Source organism: Saccopteryx bilineata, chromosome 5 (assembly GCF_036850765.1).
Source record: "Saccopteryx bilineata isolate mSacBil1 chromosome 5, mSacBil1_pri_phased_curated, whole genome shotgun sequence".
NCBI lineage: Eukaryota > Metazoa > Chordata > Mammalia > Chiroptera > Emballonuridae > Saccopteryx > Saccopteryx bilineata.
In genome coordinates, this window is record NC_089494.1 from 45592943 (window position 1) to 45610959 (window position 18017).

Below are 18017 nucleotides of genomic sequence, written 5' to 3' on the forward strand. Positions count from 1 at the left end.
ATATAGAATTCGCTATTTTTTTCTCAACTTGTATTTTTGTTTTTCTATTCTCAGTAAATAGAATGGATAGTAACTCAAGCCAGAAATCCAAAACCATTTTCATGGGCAGTTGGAAAGCCATTCCTGTGGATTCTAGCTGCATCCTCACTGCCACCGCCTTGCTTTATATCCTAATTATTCTGACCTATCTGCACTTTGGGTTTTTTTAAAACAAATTTTTATTAATTTTAATGGGGTGACATTAATAAATCAGGGTACAGCCTGACCTGTGGTGGCACAGTGGATAAAGCGTCGACCTAGAAACGCTGAGGTCACCGGTTCAAAACCCTGGGCTTGCCTGGTCAAAGCACATATGGGAGTTGATGCTTCCTGCTCCTCCCTCCCCCTTCTCTCTCTCTCTCTCTCTTACTCTCTCTCTTCTCTAAAAATTAATTTTAAAAAAAATTAAAAAAAAAAGAAAATAAATAAATAAATCAGGGTACATATGTTCAAAGAAAACATCTCCAGGTTATCTTATCATTCAATTATGTTGCATACCGGTCACCCAAAGTCAAATTGTCCTCTGTCACCTTCTATCTGGATTTCTTTGTGCTCCTACCTTCCCTCCTCTCCCTCCCTCTCCCCCACCCCCCCAGTAACCACCACACTCTTGTCCATGTCTCTTAGTCTCGATTTTATGTCCCACCTATGTATGGAATTATGCAGTTCTTAGTTTTTTCTGATTTACTTATTTCACTCCGTATAATATTATCAAGATCCATCTATTTTGTTGTAAATGATCCGATGTCATCATTTCTTATGGCTGAGTAGTATTCCATAGTATATATGTATCACATCTTCTTTATCCAATCATCTATTGAAGGGCTTTTTGGTTGTTTCCATGTCTTGGCCACTGTGAACAATGCTGCAATGAACATGGGGCTGCATGTGTCTTTACATACAGTTTTTGAGTTATGGGGGTATATTACCAGTAGAGGGATTGCTGGGTTATATGGTAGTTCTATTTTTAGTTTTTTGAGGAACAACCATACTTTCTTCCATAATAGTTGTACTACTTTACATTCCCACCAACAGTGAATAAGGGTTCCTTTTTCTCCACAGCCTCTCCAACACTTGCTATTACCTGTCTTGTTGATAATAGCTAATCTAACAGGTGTGAGGTGATATCTCATTGTAGTTTTGATTTGCATTTCTCTAATAAATAATGAAGATGAGCATCTTTTCATATATCTGTTGGCCATTTGTATTTCTTCATGGGAGAAGTGTTTGTTCATGTCCTCTTCCCATTTTTTTATTGGATTGTTTGTTTGTTGTTGAGTTTTATGAGTTCTTTGTATATTTTGGATATTAGGCCCTTATCTGAGCTGTTGTTTGAAAATATCATCTCCCATTTAGTTGGCTGTCTGTTTGTTTTGTTGTCAGTTTCTCTTGCTGTGCAAAAACTTTTTAGTCTGATGTGGTCTCATTCATTTATCTTTGGCTTCACATCTCTTGCCTTTGGAGTCAAATTCATAAAATGCTCTTTATAACCAAGGTCCATGAGTTTAGTACCTAAGTTTTCTTCTATGTACTTTATTGTTTCGGATCTTATATTTAGGTCTTTGATTCATTTTGAATTAATTTTAGTACAAGGGGACAAACTGTAGTTGAATTTCATTCTTTTGCATGTGACTTTTCCAGCACCATTTATTGAAAAGGTTTTTTTTCCTCCATTGTGTGTTGTTGGCCCCTTTATCGAAAATTATTTAACCATATATATGTGGTTTTATTTCTGGACTTTCTATTCTCTTCCATTGGTCTGAGTGTCTCTTTTTCTGCCAATACCATGCTGTTATGATTGTCGTGGCTCTATAATATAATTTCAAGTCAGGTATTGTAATGCCCCCCAGCTTCATTCTTTTTCCTTAGGATTGCTGTGACTATTCGGGGTTTTTTATAGCTGATGATTTTTTGTTCCATTTCTTTAAAACATGTCATTGGAATTTTGATGGGAATTGCATTGAATTTGTATATTGCTTTGGGTAATATGGTCATTTTGATTATATTTATTCTTCCTATCCAAGAACAGGGAATATTTTTCTATGTCATTGTATCTTTTTCGATTTCCCTTAACAATGCTTTGTAGTTTTCATTATATAGGTCCTTTACATTCTTAATTATGTTTATTCCTAGGTTTTTGTTTTGTTTTGTTTCGCAACCATGAAGGGGATTGTTTTTTTGAGTTCGTTTTCTAATGTTTCATTGTTGGCATATAGAAAGGCTATGGACTTATGTATATTAATTTTGTATCCTGCGACCTTACTGTATTGGTTTATTGTTTCTAGTAATCTTTTTGTGGAGTCTTTGGGGGTTTCGATGTATAGGATCATATCATCTGCAAAAAGTGAAACCTTTACTTCTTCTTTTCTGATATGGATGCCTTTTATTTCTTTGTCTTGTCTGATTGCTCGGGCTAGAACTTCTATCACCACATTAAATAAGATGGAGAGAATGGACAACCCTGTCTTGTTCCTGATTTAAGGAGGAAAGTTTTATGACATTTAATATGATGTTGGCTGATGGTTTATCATATATGGCCTTTATCATGTTGAGATACTTTCCTTCTATACCCATTTTGTTGAGTGTCTTAAACATAAAGTTGTGTTGTATTTTATCGAATGCCTTTTCTGCATCTATTGATAAGATCATGTGGTTTTTGTTCTTTGTTTTGTTGATATGGTGTATTACATTAACCGTTTTACGTATGTTGAACCATCCTTGAGATTCTGGGATGAATCCCACTTGATCATGATGTATTATTTTTTTAATATGTTGTTGTATTCGATTTGCCAGTATTTTGTTTAGTATTTTAGCATCTGTGTTTATTAGAGATATTGGTCTGTAGTTTTCTTTTTTTGTGCCGTCCTTGCCAGGTTTCGGTATGAGGGTTATATTGGCCTCTTAAAATGTGTTTGGAAGTATTGCTTCTTCAATCTCTTGGAAGACTGAGTAAAATAGGCACCAAGTCTTCTTTGAATGTTTGATAGAATTCACTAGTATAACCGTTTGGGCCTGGACTTTTATTTTGGGGGAGGTTTTTTTTTTTTTCAGAGTTCAGCTTTTTATTGAATGTTACAAAAGAAGTTTAGTCAAAAAGACCAAAGCCCATGTCATCATCAGACTCCTCAGAATCTTCTGTCTTTGCTTCCACTTTCTTTTCCTCAGCTGGGGCAGCAATGGTGGAAGGGGCGGAACCTCCTGCTGGTGCAGCACTAGCTGCTGGGGCAGGTCCACCAGCTCCTACACTGCAGATGAGGCTCCCAATGTTGACATTGGCCAGAGCCATCTGGCAAACAAGCCTGGCCAGAAAGGTTCAACATTTACACCAGCTGCTTTAATGAGGGCATTGATCTTGTCCTCCGTCACAGTCACCTCATCATCGTGCAGGATGAGGGCCGAGTAGATGCAGGCTAACTCCGAGACAGAGGCCATGGTGTGGGCGAGTGCTGGGCGAGCGCTGCTGGATCAGTGCTAGTTGCCAGATGAAGTCTTGGGAAGGTTTTTAATAGTTTTTTCTATTTCCTCCCTGATAATTGGTCTGTTCAGGCTTTCTGCTTCTTCATGACTCAATTTAGGAAGGTTGTATTGTTCTAGGAATTTACCATTTCTTCTAGATTGTTGAATTTGGTGGCATATAGTTTTTCATAGTATTCTACAATAATTCTTTGTATATCTTTGATATCTGTGGTGATTTCTCTTCTTTCATTTTGGATTCTGTTTATATGAGTCCTTTCTCTTTTTTCCTTGGTGAGTCTTGCCAAGGGTTTGTCAATTTTGTTGATCTTTTCAAAGAACCAGCTCCTTGTTTTATTAATTTTTTCTATAGTTTTTCTGTTCTCTATTTTATTTATTTCTGCCCTGATTTTTATTATTTTCTTTCTTTGGCTGGTTTTGGGTTGTTTTTGTTCTTTTTCTAGTTCCTTAAGGTGTGAAGTTAAGTGGTTTACTTGGGCTCTTTCTTGTTTGTTCATATAGGTCTGAAGTGATATGAACTTCCCTTTTATTACTGCTTTTGCTGCATCCCAGAGATTCTGATATGTCGTATTATTATTTTCATTTGTCTGTTTATATCTTTTGATTTCTGTGCTTATTTCTTCTTTGACCCACTCATTTTTTAAAAGTATGTTGTTTAGTTTCCACATTTTTGTGGGGTTTTTTTTTTTTTACCTCATTTTGCATTCTAGTTTCAAGGCTTTATGATCAGAAAATATGCTTGGTACAATTTCAGTTATTTTGAATTTGCTGATATTATTTTTGTGGCCCAACATATAGTCAATTCTTGAGAATGTTCCATGTACACTAGAGAAAAATGTGTACTCTGTCACTTTGGGATGAAATGTCCTGTAGATGTCTATCATATCCAATTGCTCTAGTGTAGGGGTCAGGAACCTATGACTCACGAGCCAGATGTGGCTCTTTTCATGGCTGCATCTGGCTTGCAGACAAATCTTTAATAAAAAAAATGTTAAAAATATAAAACATTCTCATGTATTACAATCCATTCATTTCCTACCGCTCATGTTCATGGTTGCAGGTGGCTGGAGCCAATCACAGCTGTCCTCCGGGACAACATCAAATTTTTATTGGATAATGCGTACCGTACATGGGTCGTTGTATGGCTCTCATGGAATTACATTTTAAAATATGTGGCGTTCACGGCTCTCTCAGCCAAAAAGGTTTGGATGAACGATCTAAAGCCGTCAGGGGTGTATTGAGGTCTCCAAGTATGATTGTATTTTTGTCATTTTTTGTTTTTAGGTCAGTCAGTAGCTGTCTTATATATTTTGGTACTCCTTGGTTTGGTGCATATATATTAAGAAGTATTATATCTTCTTGATTCAGTGTCCCCTTAATCATTATGAAATGACCATTTTTGTCTCTGATTACTTTTGCTTTCGTGTAGTCAGCATTGTTAGATATGAGTATTGCTACACCTGCTTTTTTTGGATGTTATTTGTTGGAGTATTGTTTTTCAGCCTTTCACTTTGAATTTGTTTTTATCCTTGTTGCTTAGATATGTTTCTTGTAGGCAGCCTACAGTTGGATTTTTTTAATCCATTCTGCTACTCTGTGTCTTTTTATTGGTGAGTTTAATCTGTTTACATTTATTGTAATTATTGACACTTGAGGGTTCCCTATTGCCATTTTATATATTGCTTTCTGTTAGTTTTGTATCTTGTTTGAGTCTTCTCTTTTGTTTTTCTATCATTTGTTTTTGTTTGGTTGTAATCCATACTTCTTTCCTCTGTTACTACCTTTTTTAAGTCATGTGCTTCTGTGGTGGTTTTTTCAGGGGTGGTTACCATTAAGTAATGAAAAGGGTACCTACCATGTTTATTGTAGTACACTATCTTATGAGTGCTTTTGCCCTCCATTGTCCTTTGCTACTGTTAATCTTCATCCTCACCCCCTCCCTTTTTTTGTTGTCACAGTTTAAATTTGGTTTTATTGTGTTCTTTGTGGAGCTTTTACTTGTAGTTTTGTTTTGTTTTGTTCTTTGTGTCTGGTTGGAAAACCCCCATTAGTATTTCCTGAAGTGGAGGTTTTCTTATGATAAATTCCCTCATCTTTTCTGTATCTGTGAAAGTTTTTATTTCTCCTTCGTATTTGAAGGATAGCTTTGATGGGTATAGTATTTTTGTCTGGAAGTTCCTCTCTTTCAGAACTTCAAATATTGGGGTCCATTCTCTTCTAGCTTTTAGAGTTTCTGCTGAAAAATTTGATGATAATCTAATAGGCCTTCCTATATATGTTATATTCTTCTTTTCCCTGGCTGCCTTGAGAATTTTTTCTTGGTTGTTGGTTTGTGCCAATTTCATTATGATATGCCTTGCAGTAGGTTTGTTTGGGTTAAGATGACTCGGTGTTCTGTTTGCTTCTTGAATTCGAGGCTTGGGAAGTTCTCATTTATTATTTGTTTGAATATGTTCTCCATTCCATTTTCTCTCTCTTCTCCCTCTGATATACCTATTATTCTTATGTTACTCTTTTTGATGGAGTCAGACAATTCCTGTAGGGCTTTCTCATTTTTTAAAATTCTTGAGTCTCTCTCTTCTCTCTGTTGTGCCTCAAGTTGCCTGTCTTCTATGTCACTAATCCTCTCTTCGATCTGGCTTGTTTTATTAGCCAAGCTTGTTACCTCATTTTTTCAGTTCATGAATTGAGTTTTTCATCTCTGTTTGATTTGTTTTCATAGTTTCAATTTCCTTCTTAATACATTCTTTGTGTTCGTTGAGTTGTTTTTTGAGCTCCCTAAATTGCCTTTTTTGTTTTCTTGTATATCTCTTAGTATTTTTAGGATTTCTATTTAAATTCTCTCATTTGACTCCAAGGTTTCCAATCTATTAAATATTTTTTCTATAGATTTTTCCTCATCTATCTGTGCTACATCTCTGTCTTCTGTATCCATGATATTCGATTTCCTTTTCCTTAGTGACATCTGAGGGTGGTTTTGTTAATATCACTAATGAGAATTAATAAAGAAAAAAAGTTAAAAAAAGACAACAATAGAAAAATAATTTAAAAAGTTATTATTTCTTTTTTCCTTTTTTCTTTCTTTCTTTGAGATAATACCGTGAAAAACTGAGAATTATATTGTGCTAAATGGAACAAAAACTACCTATAATGGAGGGCCTGAGTTGGGGAGAAGTGATAAAAGGGTCAAAAAGAGGTAGGGACTCACAAAATGCAAAAAAGGAAAAAATTTGGATCAAGAATAAAATAATTTGCTTGTAAATGATTGTTGACTAAGAGATATAGTGAAAAGGATAAGAGGGAAACAAGAAAAAGAAAAAAAAATACTATTGTATTAAGTGGAACAAAAACTACATAGAATGGAGAGCTGAGGTTGGGGGGAATGCTAATGAGTTAAAAAGGAAAGTAAAATGCACACAAAATGCCACAAAGAAAAAAATTTAAATCCAAAATAAATAATTTGTTTGTGAGTGAGTGAGGATTGAATGAGAGGAAAGGTACAGGAGAAAAGAAGAAACTAAGAGAGAGGCAAAAAAAAGAAAAAGGGAAAAAAGAAAGAAAAGAAAAAAAGAGTTAAGGGTTTTGGAGTGTAACCCTCATAGAGAGAAAGAAAAAAGAAAAGAAAAAAATGGGAAATGTAACACTTATGGGTAATTTAGTTCAAGATGAAGAGAAAAGAATAAGACAAGCAGAAAATAAAATGACCAAGGTGGAAGACGAAAAAAAAAAAATAAAGAAGATGAAAGAAACAAAAAAAAGTAGAAAAAGTTATAAAGACTGTGGATTTTTCTTGATTTTGAGAGGTTCTCTTCTTTTTTCTTTCCTCTCCCTTTTCCTGGTTGGTAGCTCTATACCCCAGGCTCTGCCCATGTGGCACGCTTAGGTAGAGATTTGCAGTTGATGTGTCTCTATGGTGATGTCATATACCAGGCCTCAGTCTCGTTGGTAGTTGGGGCTTGTTAGCATTTGCAGGCTCCAACAATGGGAGAGTCTGTTTCCCCGGAGCCTCTCTCCTAGTCTCTCCTTCCTGAATTAGCAGCCTGATGATCCAGCTATGAGGTTGCCGCTGCCACTAACTGGAGATTAAGAGGCTCAAAGAGCTGGCAGATCCCCACTCTATCTCCACTCAGTGCAAGGTTCTGGGTATGGCTCTGTCAGTCAGAGCCGCCAGCGTAATCAGGCAGGGCTGGGAGCCAATTGCGATCAAGGTGTCTTTCTATGAGCCTCCAGTCATGTCCAGTATGCCTCAGCACTCTGTGGAACCACTCTTCCCAGGCTTTTTGTACTTTGTAACCTGTATTGTCTGGGAAGAAGATGCTCTAGTCACTGCCTGAAGAACAGGAGGTCTTAAAAGCTGCCATTCCCTCTTTTTAGTGCACAGCCCTGAGTATGAAAGCTCTGCCAATCAGAGCCACCAGCTTTAGCAGGTAGGGGGGTGTGTTGACTTCTATTAAGGTATATCTAGTTAAATTTGCCTTCGTGTTCCATGGGATTGCTTTCTGCAGGCTTCTTCCTTGTTAAAAAGCCTACAGCCTAGCCTGTCTAACTTCTGCAGTGTTCTCTGAGGTTTGTTCTGTAAGAATGTGTTTTTTACCCTGTTATCGGCTGACAGGAAGTTGCCCCCGCCCCTACATGTAGAGCAAGAGGCACTAAAAAATATCATGTCTCTTGTAATCCCTGATCTGAGAGAGACCTTGTCAACTAGAGCAGGGGTCCCCAAACTTTTTACACAGGGGGCCAGTTCACTGTCCCTCAGACCACTGAGGGCCAGACTATAAAAAAACCTATGAACAAATTCCAATGCACACTGCACATATCTTATTTTAAAGTAAAAAACCAAAATGGGAACAAATACAATATTTAAAATAAAGAACAAGTAAATTTAAATCAACAAACTGACCAGTATTTCAATGGGAACTATGAGCCTGCTTTTGGCTAATGAGATGGTCAATGTCCAGTTCCATATTTGTCACTGCTAGCCGTAACAAGTGATATGACGTGCTTCCGGAGCTGTGATACGTGCGTCACTGGAAGTAGTACTGTACATGAGCAACACTGCGCTTTGCGGTGTCTCACTGACCACCAATGAAAGAGGTGCCCCTTCCGGAAGTGCGGCGGGGGCTGGATAAATGGCCCCAGGGGGCCGCATGTGGCCCGCGGGCCGTAGTTTGGGAACCCCTGAACTAGAGCCACATAAGCCAGTTGGGTGGTGAGCAGACTGTGGGTTAAGCTAATTTCAGTGATTGGATCCACAGATCTGCTCCAGAGACAGCCTGCAAACTGCCTGCGTGCCCCTCCTCCTAGTGCTTCCATATTTTTTCTTCCCTAGGATGTAAGCCTGAATGGCTGGGTGAGGTGCCCCGCCCGCCCAAAGAAGTCCGGGCATAAGGAAGTTCGTTTTCACGTACTCCCAGTGCACTGTTGCTGGGGGAGCAGGTACCACACAGAAGCCTCTGACCCTGACCCTCTGTCCGGGAACACGGGCGCCCATACCCAGGGCACTAGGAGGAACCTCTCGCACACTATCCGTGCTCACTGTCTAGGATATCGGGATAATAGTGGCTGCCGCTTGCTCACCTTTGCCAGGTTCCAGTGCCGGCATTAGCTCGCATGGGCTGAGTCACCGAGGGCACACTCTTTCCTCGGCTTGAACGTCTGTGCCCCAGCCTGGCTCCCTCCACACCCCCAGGCCCCGCTCTCTCTCTCAGTTCCAAGTGGAAGCAGCCCTACTCAGGTTAGTGAGGAAGGCGGAGTGTTCCCTTCTCTGTCTTATTTCCTTCAGGGTTGATTATATATTTAGCCAACTTTTCACCCAATCATACCTTCTTGTTCAGTGTGTGGGACTTCCAGATGCTCCAGGGATAGATTTTTCTGTCTCTGCTTGTAGAACTTGTTGAAATTTTGGGGAGAGGTATCAGGATCGCTCCTCTTGGCGCCATTTCTCTGACGTCACTCTCCTATCTGCACTTTGATTGGTCTTGCTGTCTCCCTTCCACCATCCTTCCATTAAAAAAAAAATATATATATATATGTATATATATATATATATATATTTTTTAATTTAAGTGTAATCCATTAGGGGTTGTACAGCCAATTTAGTGGATTGCATTTCACTTTTCCTAGATGAAATAGACCAAAATGGAAAATATAAGGGTAAGTAAAGTTTCATCAGATTTGCATTCCATGTATGTACTGGTAGAAAGTAGCAGTGATTTGTAGCAACTTCTGGTGAAAGGGAAAGAGGAAAGTACCAAAGCCAGACTACAGTTGAACACCAAGAGGACAAGAATTGTAAACTACAGAAGAAATATATCACTTTAACATAAACAAGACATTGAAGTCATTAAAAAATTTTGTCAACCTTGGCTGAGTCATCAGTTCAAATGGAAACTGCAACTTCTCAAGATAAGTCTAAGACTCGAAAGGGCAGAAATGGAAGTATGAGGAAAGATCACCAAGAGCAAAGATGTGTCATTAGAGACCAAGGCTAAGATCATCCACATCCTTGTATTCCCAATTGCTATATCCTGATGTGAAAGTTGGACAGTGAAGAAGGCTGAAATGAAAACTATTGATTCATTTGTAATATGGGGTTGATAGAGAGATCTACAGACACCCTGGGCCACCAGAAAGACAAACGTGGATCCTTGAGCAAATTAAGCCCGAAACATTGCTGGAGGCAAAAATGACAAAATTGAGTGTCCTACTTCAGGCACATCAAGAGAAGGCAAATGTTTTGGAAAAGAAAATAATGCAGAGAAAAACAGAAGTTAGTAAGAAAAGAGAAAGACCAAATATGAGATGGAGTGACTCCATGAAAGCAGTCATAGGCAGGAGCTGAGCAGTCAACTCATTGGCACATAGCAACCACATACACATACATATATACATTCTCATATATATATATAATTATATATACATATCATATATATAATGTATATATAATGTGTATGAATTGCCATCTAAAATGTATTTCTTACTGTAGATGAGTATCAAAGAAGTTAAAAGTCATTCCTTTAAAATACAGAATCAATCATGTCACTTTCTTTCTTGAAATGCTTCATTGGCTCCTCAGTGTCTACAGAGTAAATTCCAAATATTTAGGAAAACTTTCACATTCCCATGACAGAGTCACACCCTACTTTTTTCCACTTTTTCTCACGCTTTCAAACTGGGGAACACTTTAAGGGTACATGGTAATATGCCAGGAGGTACTAAAAGCCACTGGAAAAACAGGCTGGGTCTCTCTTTAACAACAATTTTACTTGCTGGCAACTACGGAAAATACTCTTCTTGCATTCAAATAAAACAGATATACTACAAAGTAGAATTTAAAAGTTGCATGAATTTTAATGCTAGAATGTAATGAACGATTCCCTGAAGGTATAAGACAGGATTCTCTCTGCTGCTCAGAGAAAACATTGGGGTTGAACTACCATAGCACCAGCAATGCTCTGACACTGTCCTTTCACATGTACCAGGAATCCAAGCTACTCATGTCCCAAAACCTGTGTAGCTCCACGCCACATGGAGCTCCTCTGCGCTGCAGGTCACATGCAGCTCACTGTGGAAGCTGACTTAGCTCACAGGAGAAAGCAAACCATTGGGCCTAGAGCCTGAAAACCTAGGTTCAGATGCCACTCTGTTCCTTACAGGCTCTAAGGAGCTAGGCAAGGCTCTCAACTCAGAGATCTGTCTACAGCACCTGTCACCTGTGTGTCCTCAGGAAATTCGAGATGAATGGAGTTGGCTAGGCAGGTTCTACTTCCTCCCATGGTCAGGGATCTCTCCAAAACTGAGCCCTCTGTGAAAGAGTAAACCCTTTACACACAGAAGAAGTACGAGTCCTCCCTGCTAAGATCTTATATTGCCATTTAAGCCCTCTAAGCTCAATTTCTTCTGAAGAATGGGACTCATAATAATAATGCCCTAAGAGGGTCATTTTGAGGATGAAATGAGATAATATATGTGAAAATACTTTGTAAGCACATCTCCTATATTACAAAAAGATTATTATTTTTATAATATTCAGCTTATAACCCTGCTTTGTATCAAAGTTTTATATAAAATTGGTTTTCATTCAAACCTAAAACATCTACCATATTTTTCTCTCCATAAGATGCACCTGACCATAAGACACACCTAGGGTTTTAAGGAGGAAAATAAGAAAAAAAATATTCTGAACCAAATGATGTGTTAAAATATTTAATAAAATACCGTATTTTTCACTCTATAAGACTCACAGGCATTTTCCCCTCCACTTTTTGGGGGAAAAGGTGTATCTTATGGAGTGAAAAATACAGTAATTTCTTTAGTTTGAGGGCACAGAAATTTCCTCTTTTTAATTATACTAAAAGTAGAATGAAAATGTGCTGCTCTAAAGCTCCCAGAGGGTGTTTCTGACACTGAGAAAATGTTCCCTAAATCCTGCTGAAACCATAACAAAATTATCAAAGTTTAAAAAGTTATCAGCAGTTTACCATTTCTGATTTGTGTGATACTGTGGATTCTACTTAAGGGAGGAAATATTTTAAATCTATTTGGTGGTTTCTGTAAAGATAGCTACAGCAGCAGCATAATTTTGAACCCAAATCTCAACATAAAAACACAGAAGAAAAACTTGGCAAAATCAAAAACCCATGGACAACATTTACCCTGACGCTGGGTTACAAGGCATCCACACAAACTTCAAACGACATGTGAGTGAAGACAAACCACCAACAGCCAGAAGCCTTGAATCCATCAGCACCCGAGCAGGAAAAGCACAGGAGCAGTGAAGCATGACAGACTTTGACAGACTTGAAAAAGAGAGGAGCCCCAAATAGCAATGACTCTTCACTGGAAAGCATGTGGATAGGTTTTGCCCAATCCAGTCGATGGTGAGTGTAAGAGTCTGTTCCAAAGACTGAGTGTGCTTATGCAGTCTAGGCCTATGAACCCTCTCTAGAGACTGACCTGCCAGAGCTTCCTTCTAGGAAAAAGTGTCACCCTGAAGAGAAATACTAAGAGTAGAATCAAAACTTGAGCTGGATAGAGAATAGAACAGATAGAAGAGGCCCAGATAAAAGTGAGAGAAGGGACTAGAACCAGGAAATCTCATAAAGCAAGATGACCCTACTTAACATGACATGTAAACACAGAAGAGGAAGTTTGTGAAGTTCAAAAAGGTACTCAGCCACATCTTCTACTTAAAATTCTGGAAAACCATTTTCAAATCAAAATGACAAACATAAAAGTATTGAAACCAAGTCCTTTTCAAAGTTATTTCTAAGAAAAATAATGAGCAGAATAGTATCCCTACACCTGAAAAACATACTCACAGAACTAAACTATAACCTTGTATCTCAAAAGAAGCTAAAATACATTTTAAAAATTATGTAATACATGAAATGACAACATTAATCAAAAATTTTAAAACTCAGAAAATCTAAAAGCTTTGCCACCAAGGTAGCAGAATTCAGGTGACAATTAGACATTTAAAAAAATTATTTCAGAAGTGACACTAAACTAGAGGGAACACAAAAGTGAACATAATAAAAACAGATTATACTTTAAGAGAAATAAAAGGTAAAGGAAAATTTTTAACTAAAAAATAAAAAAGATAAGTGAAGGAAAGTGGAAAACATTGAAGATGAGTAAAGCACAAATAAACAAAATCCTTGAAGAAGAAATGCTAAGCAAGGGGATATAACAAATACTAAAAACTATAATTAAAGAGAATGCTCCTTAAGTAAAAAACAATATGAAGCTACATATTGAAAAAGCACAATAGCTGAGAATATTGATCCAGAATAATCAAGACATATTTCTAGTAAGTTAAGTGAGCTTTAAAGTAAAATAAACTACTAGTAAAATAAACTACTCCAATGAGGATCCAGTGAAAACCAGCAAGTCACTTATAGGGTAAGAAAATTAGAGTACATCAGGGTTTTCTTGTTTTGCTTTGGTTTGGGGTTTTTTATAGCTATACTTTATGAAATAACATATTTAAGAGATGCAAGGGATAAAATGTGAACTAAGGTTTTTATATCCTGCAAAACTGACTTTCAACTATAAAAGGCACAGACCAATAGTTATCAATATGCAGGAACTCCGAGAATATTCTTTTCACTAGCTGTTTCTGAAGATTCTAGTAAAAGATGAGTTTCAGACAATCAAAATGATTAAAGAGACATCAATATAAGGACTGATGATATATATTAAAACATATATAGTTACCTAAGAAGTAATAGTAAATGACAGTTAAAAAAGAATATGATGTGTGAAGACTCTCATTTAATATCAATATAAAACAACGATAAAAAACAGGATGAGAATAAGGAAAGCATATGAAAAAACATTTTAAGCTGTTCTTTGTAATTATATTGGTGGTGGTAATATGTATATTGTTATTTTTTTAATTTATGATTTTAATTTATTGTGTTTACATAGTGTAAATTGTTATTTTGAGCTTGTTGTGTGTATAATGTAGATTAATGTAATGACCAACAAGATTCTTTCATGTATATTATTCAAGATTTATAAAGTATTTTGGAAGAATATTTCCAGACTAGTATACCTGGTAAAGAGTAGAAAGAGGAAGAACTAGGAAAAGACAATAAAGAACCTGATGAAATAAAAGGCAGGAAGAGTAACCTCTTAATCCTAAAATAAATCCAAGAAATATTACGGAGTTTAGGTGAGCTCTTTTTTATAAAGTGGGCTTAGATATTACATTAGGAATAAATCTTTTTTGTGTGTGTGTGTGTGTGACAGAGACAGAGAGAGGGACAGATAGGGACAGACAGACAGGAAGGGAGAAAGATGAAAAGCATTAATTCTTTATTGCAGTTCCTTAGTCTCCTTAGTTGTTAATTGATTGCTTTTTTATATGTGCCTTGATGGGGGTGAGGGGTAGAGCAGAGTGAGTGACCCCTTGCTCAAGCCAGTGACCTTGGGGTCATGTCTATGATCCCATGCTTAAGCCAGGGACTCCACACTTAAGCTGGTAAGCCCCCGCTCAAGCTGCGATCTCAGGGTTTTGAATCTGGGTCCTCCGTGTCCCAGTCTGATGCTCTATCCACTGCACCACTGCCTGGTCAGGCAGGAATAAATCTTGATAAAAACCCTATCACCAGAGGGTCTGGTCCTTTGAAAGTCAGGGCCTAAAACTTTCCTTGACCTATTCTAACCTTGCTTTCATTATTACTGAGAGAAGTTAAAAGCCTTAAATATTTAGCTGGATTATTTTAAACATCATTATTAGACAAATTATCTTTAGGAAAGAAAAAAAAAAGGAGTGCCAACCTATATGAACATTCATTTCCAGGGCCACACCTACAGTGTGGTGAAGACAGACACATTCTAGCCTGCCAAATGCATGCCTGAAAAAGGAGTCTGCTTCCTCTGCCTTTCCTTCTGTTTGCTCCAATCTCTTAATGGCTGCTCTTGCCCATCATTCAAAGTGACAAGTGATCTAGTTAACTGAACTCTCACATTAGACCATTCAGGTTAGTCACTGTTTATTCTACTCCTCCCCTCCCTTTTCTCCTAGAATTCCTATTATCCTCTCCGTACCTTCCCCGTTGTACACCACACTCCTTTGTCTGAGTTTTCTTCTCTTTCATTATTAGAATAGAAAATACTTGTTAGTTAGGAAATTGAATGCTTTAGAATAAAGATGTTACATGAATCTACTAAACAAAATCAATAGAAGGCAAAATACCTATTTGGTATAGAAGCAACTCTCATTTTGAGTCACTGTGTAAACTTCAAAAAGGAAACACATTTATTAAAATTTAGAATAATGACTAAAACTCATTTATCAAGTCAGCATAAAACTTCAGATTACCATTTTCAGACACCTATGAAGGCTTTGGGAGCTGTCACAAAGATCATGTAGTGATTTTTCTCCATCCACTGCTATTCCAGTTTTTATCTGCTATGAAACTACCTCTTGCTATAGAGGCTGAAAATGCCAGACACCCACTCCACCCCATTTAGCAAGGGCCTGGGCTAATAATCACTTGCTAATGGGACCAGCAAGGGAGTCAGTCTGCTGAAAGGATGAAGGTGAGAGCTTCTAAGAATGGTTTTACTTTCCTGCTCTAGGGATGGAAGGGGAGGGAGTTAGTGCCCCTGCCCTTGGTCACCGTTCTGTGAGGACACTGTATGAGCAGCAGTGGCAGCTTTTTTCAGTTAGGAGAAGAAAAACTAAGTACAAAGTCCAATAAGCTGAGCATGGTAGAGAAGAAAACTGAAAACAATCCCAGACCTTGATAACATGCTTAAGCTGCTAAATCAACCTGCCCCGGGACTTCCTTCCATGTGACATAATAAATGTCTTCATTGTTTAAGACACTTGTAGTAGGAAATTCTGTTACTTGTAGTTGGAAACATCCTAACATATACTCTAATAATACAGGTAGACTTCTGGACTCGATCAATATGGACAGGGTTTGTTAATCACAGCAGAGAAATGTAATGGGTGGAAAGGGGAGAGTTACTGAAATCTAAGTAACAATTATTCTTTTCATCTAGTTTTACAGACTGCTTACTATAAACAAAAACATATCTAATTTCAGGCAGATAGACTTTAGAGGCAAATACGATTAACAACATTAGCAAATATTGAAAGTATATTAGTTGAATTATTTACACATTCTACTCTTTATGATCTTTGTTGAAACATGACTAATCTATAAATTACCGTTTTGTTACAGAAGCAGTTCAGAACAGATAGACTCTGTCAATTTTCTTCATAAATGAAATGCTATTTTTCTTCTAAATAAAACACCATAAATTTCTTCCCAACAGTTGCTTACACTTTCTCTTCACTCCCATGATCAATAATAAATAACATCTTGAAAAATTACAGGAGTCAAAAATGTGTATATCAACTCTAAAATACACTTGGGTCTAGCCAACTATAGAAAAAAAAATAGACAGCAATATTGGAAATAGAAGTTATTGAGATCTGACTTAGAGCAAGAGGGGGAGGAAGTGGAGGAACCATAAAAGCAGAAGAACAAAATATGGGACTGTTATATTTATCTCTATCTCCCAGCCCCCACAGGCCCTTTTTTAAAAATGTTTGAGTTCTTTCCAAAAATACATGAAAGAAAATAGATCGAAGAATTTTCTGGACAGACTGTGACCACTGGGGACATTCTGAAGTATGTGGTCAGGATCTGAAAGCGAGAGGAGAAAATCTTTGTTTTAACTGAAGTGAAGGGCGCCTGAATCATGCACAAATCTTTTTCATTGACAATAAATGGCTAAAAAAGCAGTTAAAGAACTTAAATAAAAATGTTATCTGCAGTTTATAGCTTTCCCTGAAAGTAAGACACTTTCAAATATAATTATTTCATTATAAATTGTTTTCATAAAACTTACTCTGGTGGGGGTGGCCGGAACGTAGATTATAGAGAATAACCAATTAAGAAATGTATTTTCTAAGGGTGTGTTGGCAGCAAAGAAAACTTTGGCAGTGTTCCTTGGGAATCAAGTAGAGTGGAGTGGTGGGATTGGATGGTGTCCAGGTAGGAGAGAAACTAAGATCCCAATGCTGGCAAAATGTATTTACAGTGCAATCCTAAGCTTACTGCAATTTAAACCTATATCTTTCTTATTTTTTTTTTTTTTTGAAAACATAACAACAGATCCGTTTTCTGTATCCTAGTTCCTTAAATCAACTCTTAGAAAGCTATAACTCTTCAACCCTCTTTTCCTGGGATTAACCAAGTACATTGATCCTTTCCTATAGAGACTGTTTTCCAGCCAACAGTAACTAATCGTCAATCACTTTTTTTTTTTTTTTTTTTCATTTTTCTGAAGCTGGAAACAGGGAGAGACAGTCAGACTCCCGCATGCGCCCGACCGGGATCCACCCGGCACGCCCACCAGGGGCGACGCTCTGCCCACCAGGGGGCGATGCTCTGCCCATCCTGGGCGTCGCCATGTTGCGACCAGAGCCACTCTAGCGCCTGGGGCAGAGGCCACAGAGCCATCCCCAGCGCCCGGGCCATCTTTGCTCCAATGGAGCCTTGGCTGCGGGAGGGGAAGAGAGAGACAGAGAGGAAAGCGCGGCGGAGGGGTGGAGAAGCAAATGGGCGCTTCTCCTGTGTGCCCTGGCCGGGAATCGAACCCGGGTCCTCCGCACGATAGGCGACGCTCTACCGCTGAGCCAACTGGCCAGGGCTGTCAATCACTTTTGAATATTTTTCCCCACCACTAATGAAATGTGATTGCCTCAGAATCCTAAATGTAGGCTATATACTGGACCTACTAAATAAGGATCTTTGGAAATGGTACTCTTATTCAAACCAAACTTTGAGAACCACTGCTTTAAAGAATTTCACTCTCAACTGTAATGGAAAGATTTGAATTGAATTTAACCAATTGCTTTTTTGTTTTTACAAGGGGCTTTAACAATTTAGTTTAGAGAACATATTATCTATTTCTTGAGAATTTTTTATTATAATTCCTCCCAATATCATTTATTCATACTGAAAGGTTATCTTTCA

At 37.7% G+C, this 18017-nt stretch overlaps 1 protein-coding gene and 1 non-coding gene across 2 annotated transcripts; both read right to left on the reverse strand.

Annotated features, from left to right (window-relative positions):
* Nucleotides 1-3084: 3084 nt before the first annotated feature.
* On the reverse strand, nucleotides 3085-3522 carry LOC136338418 (large ribosomal subunit protein P1-like). The gene is given in 2 exon segments (XM_066280805.1): nucleotides 3085-3322; nucleotides 3325-3522. Coding segments are annotated over 2 exon segments (345 nt in total). The 5' UTR covers nucleotides 3472-3522; the 3' UTR covers nucleotides 3085-3124.
* Nucleotides 3523-17617: 14095 nt separating this feature from the next.
* Nucleotides 17618-17692, reverse strand: TRNAD-AUC (transfer RNA aspartic acid (anticodon AUC)). The gene has a single exon. It is a non-coding gene; the product is annotated as a tRNA-Asp (tRNA).
* Between the last annotated feature and the right edge of the window lie 325 nt (nucleotides 17693-18017).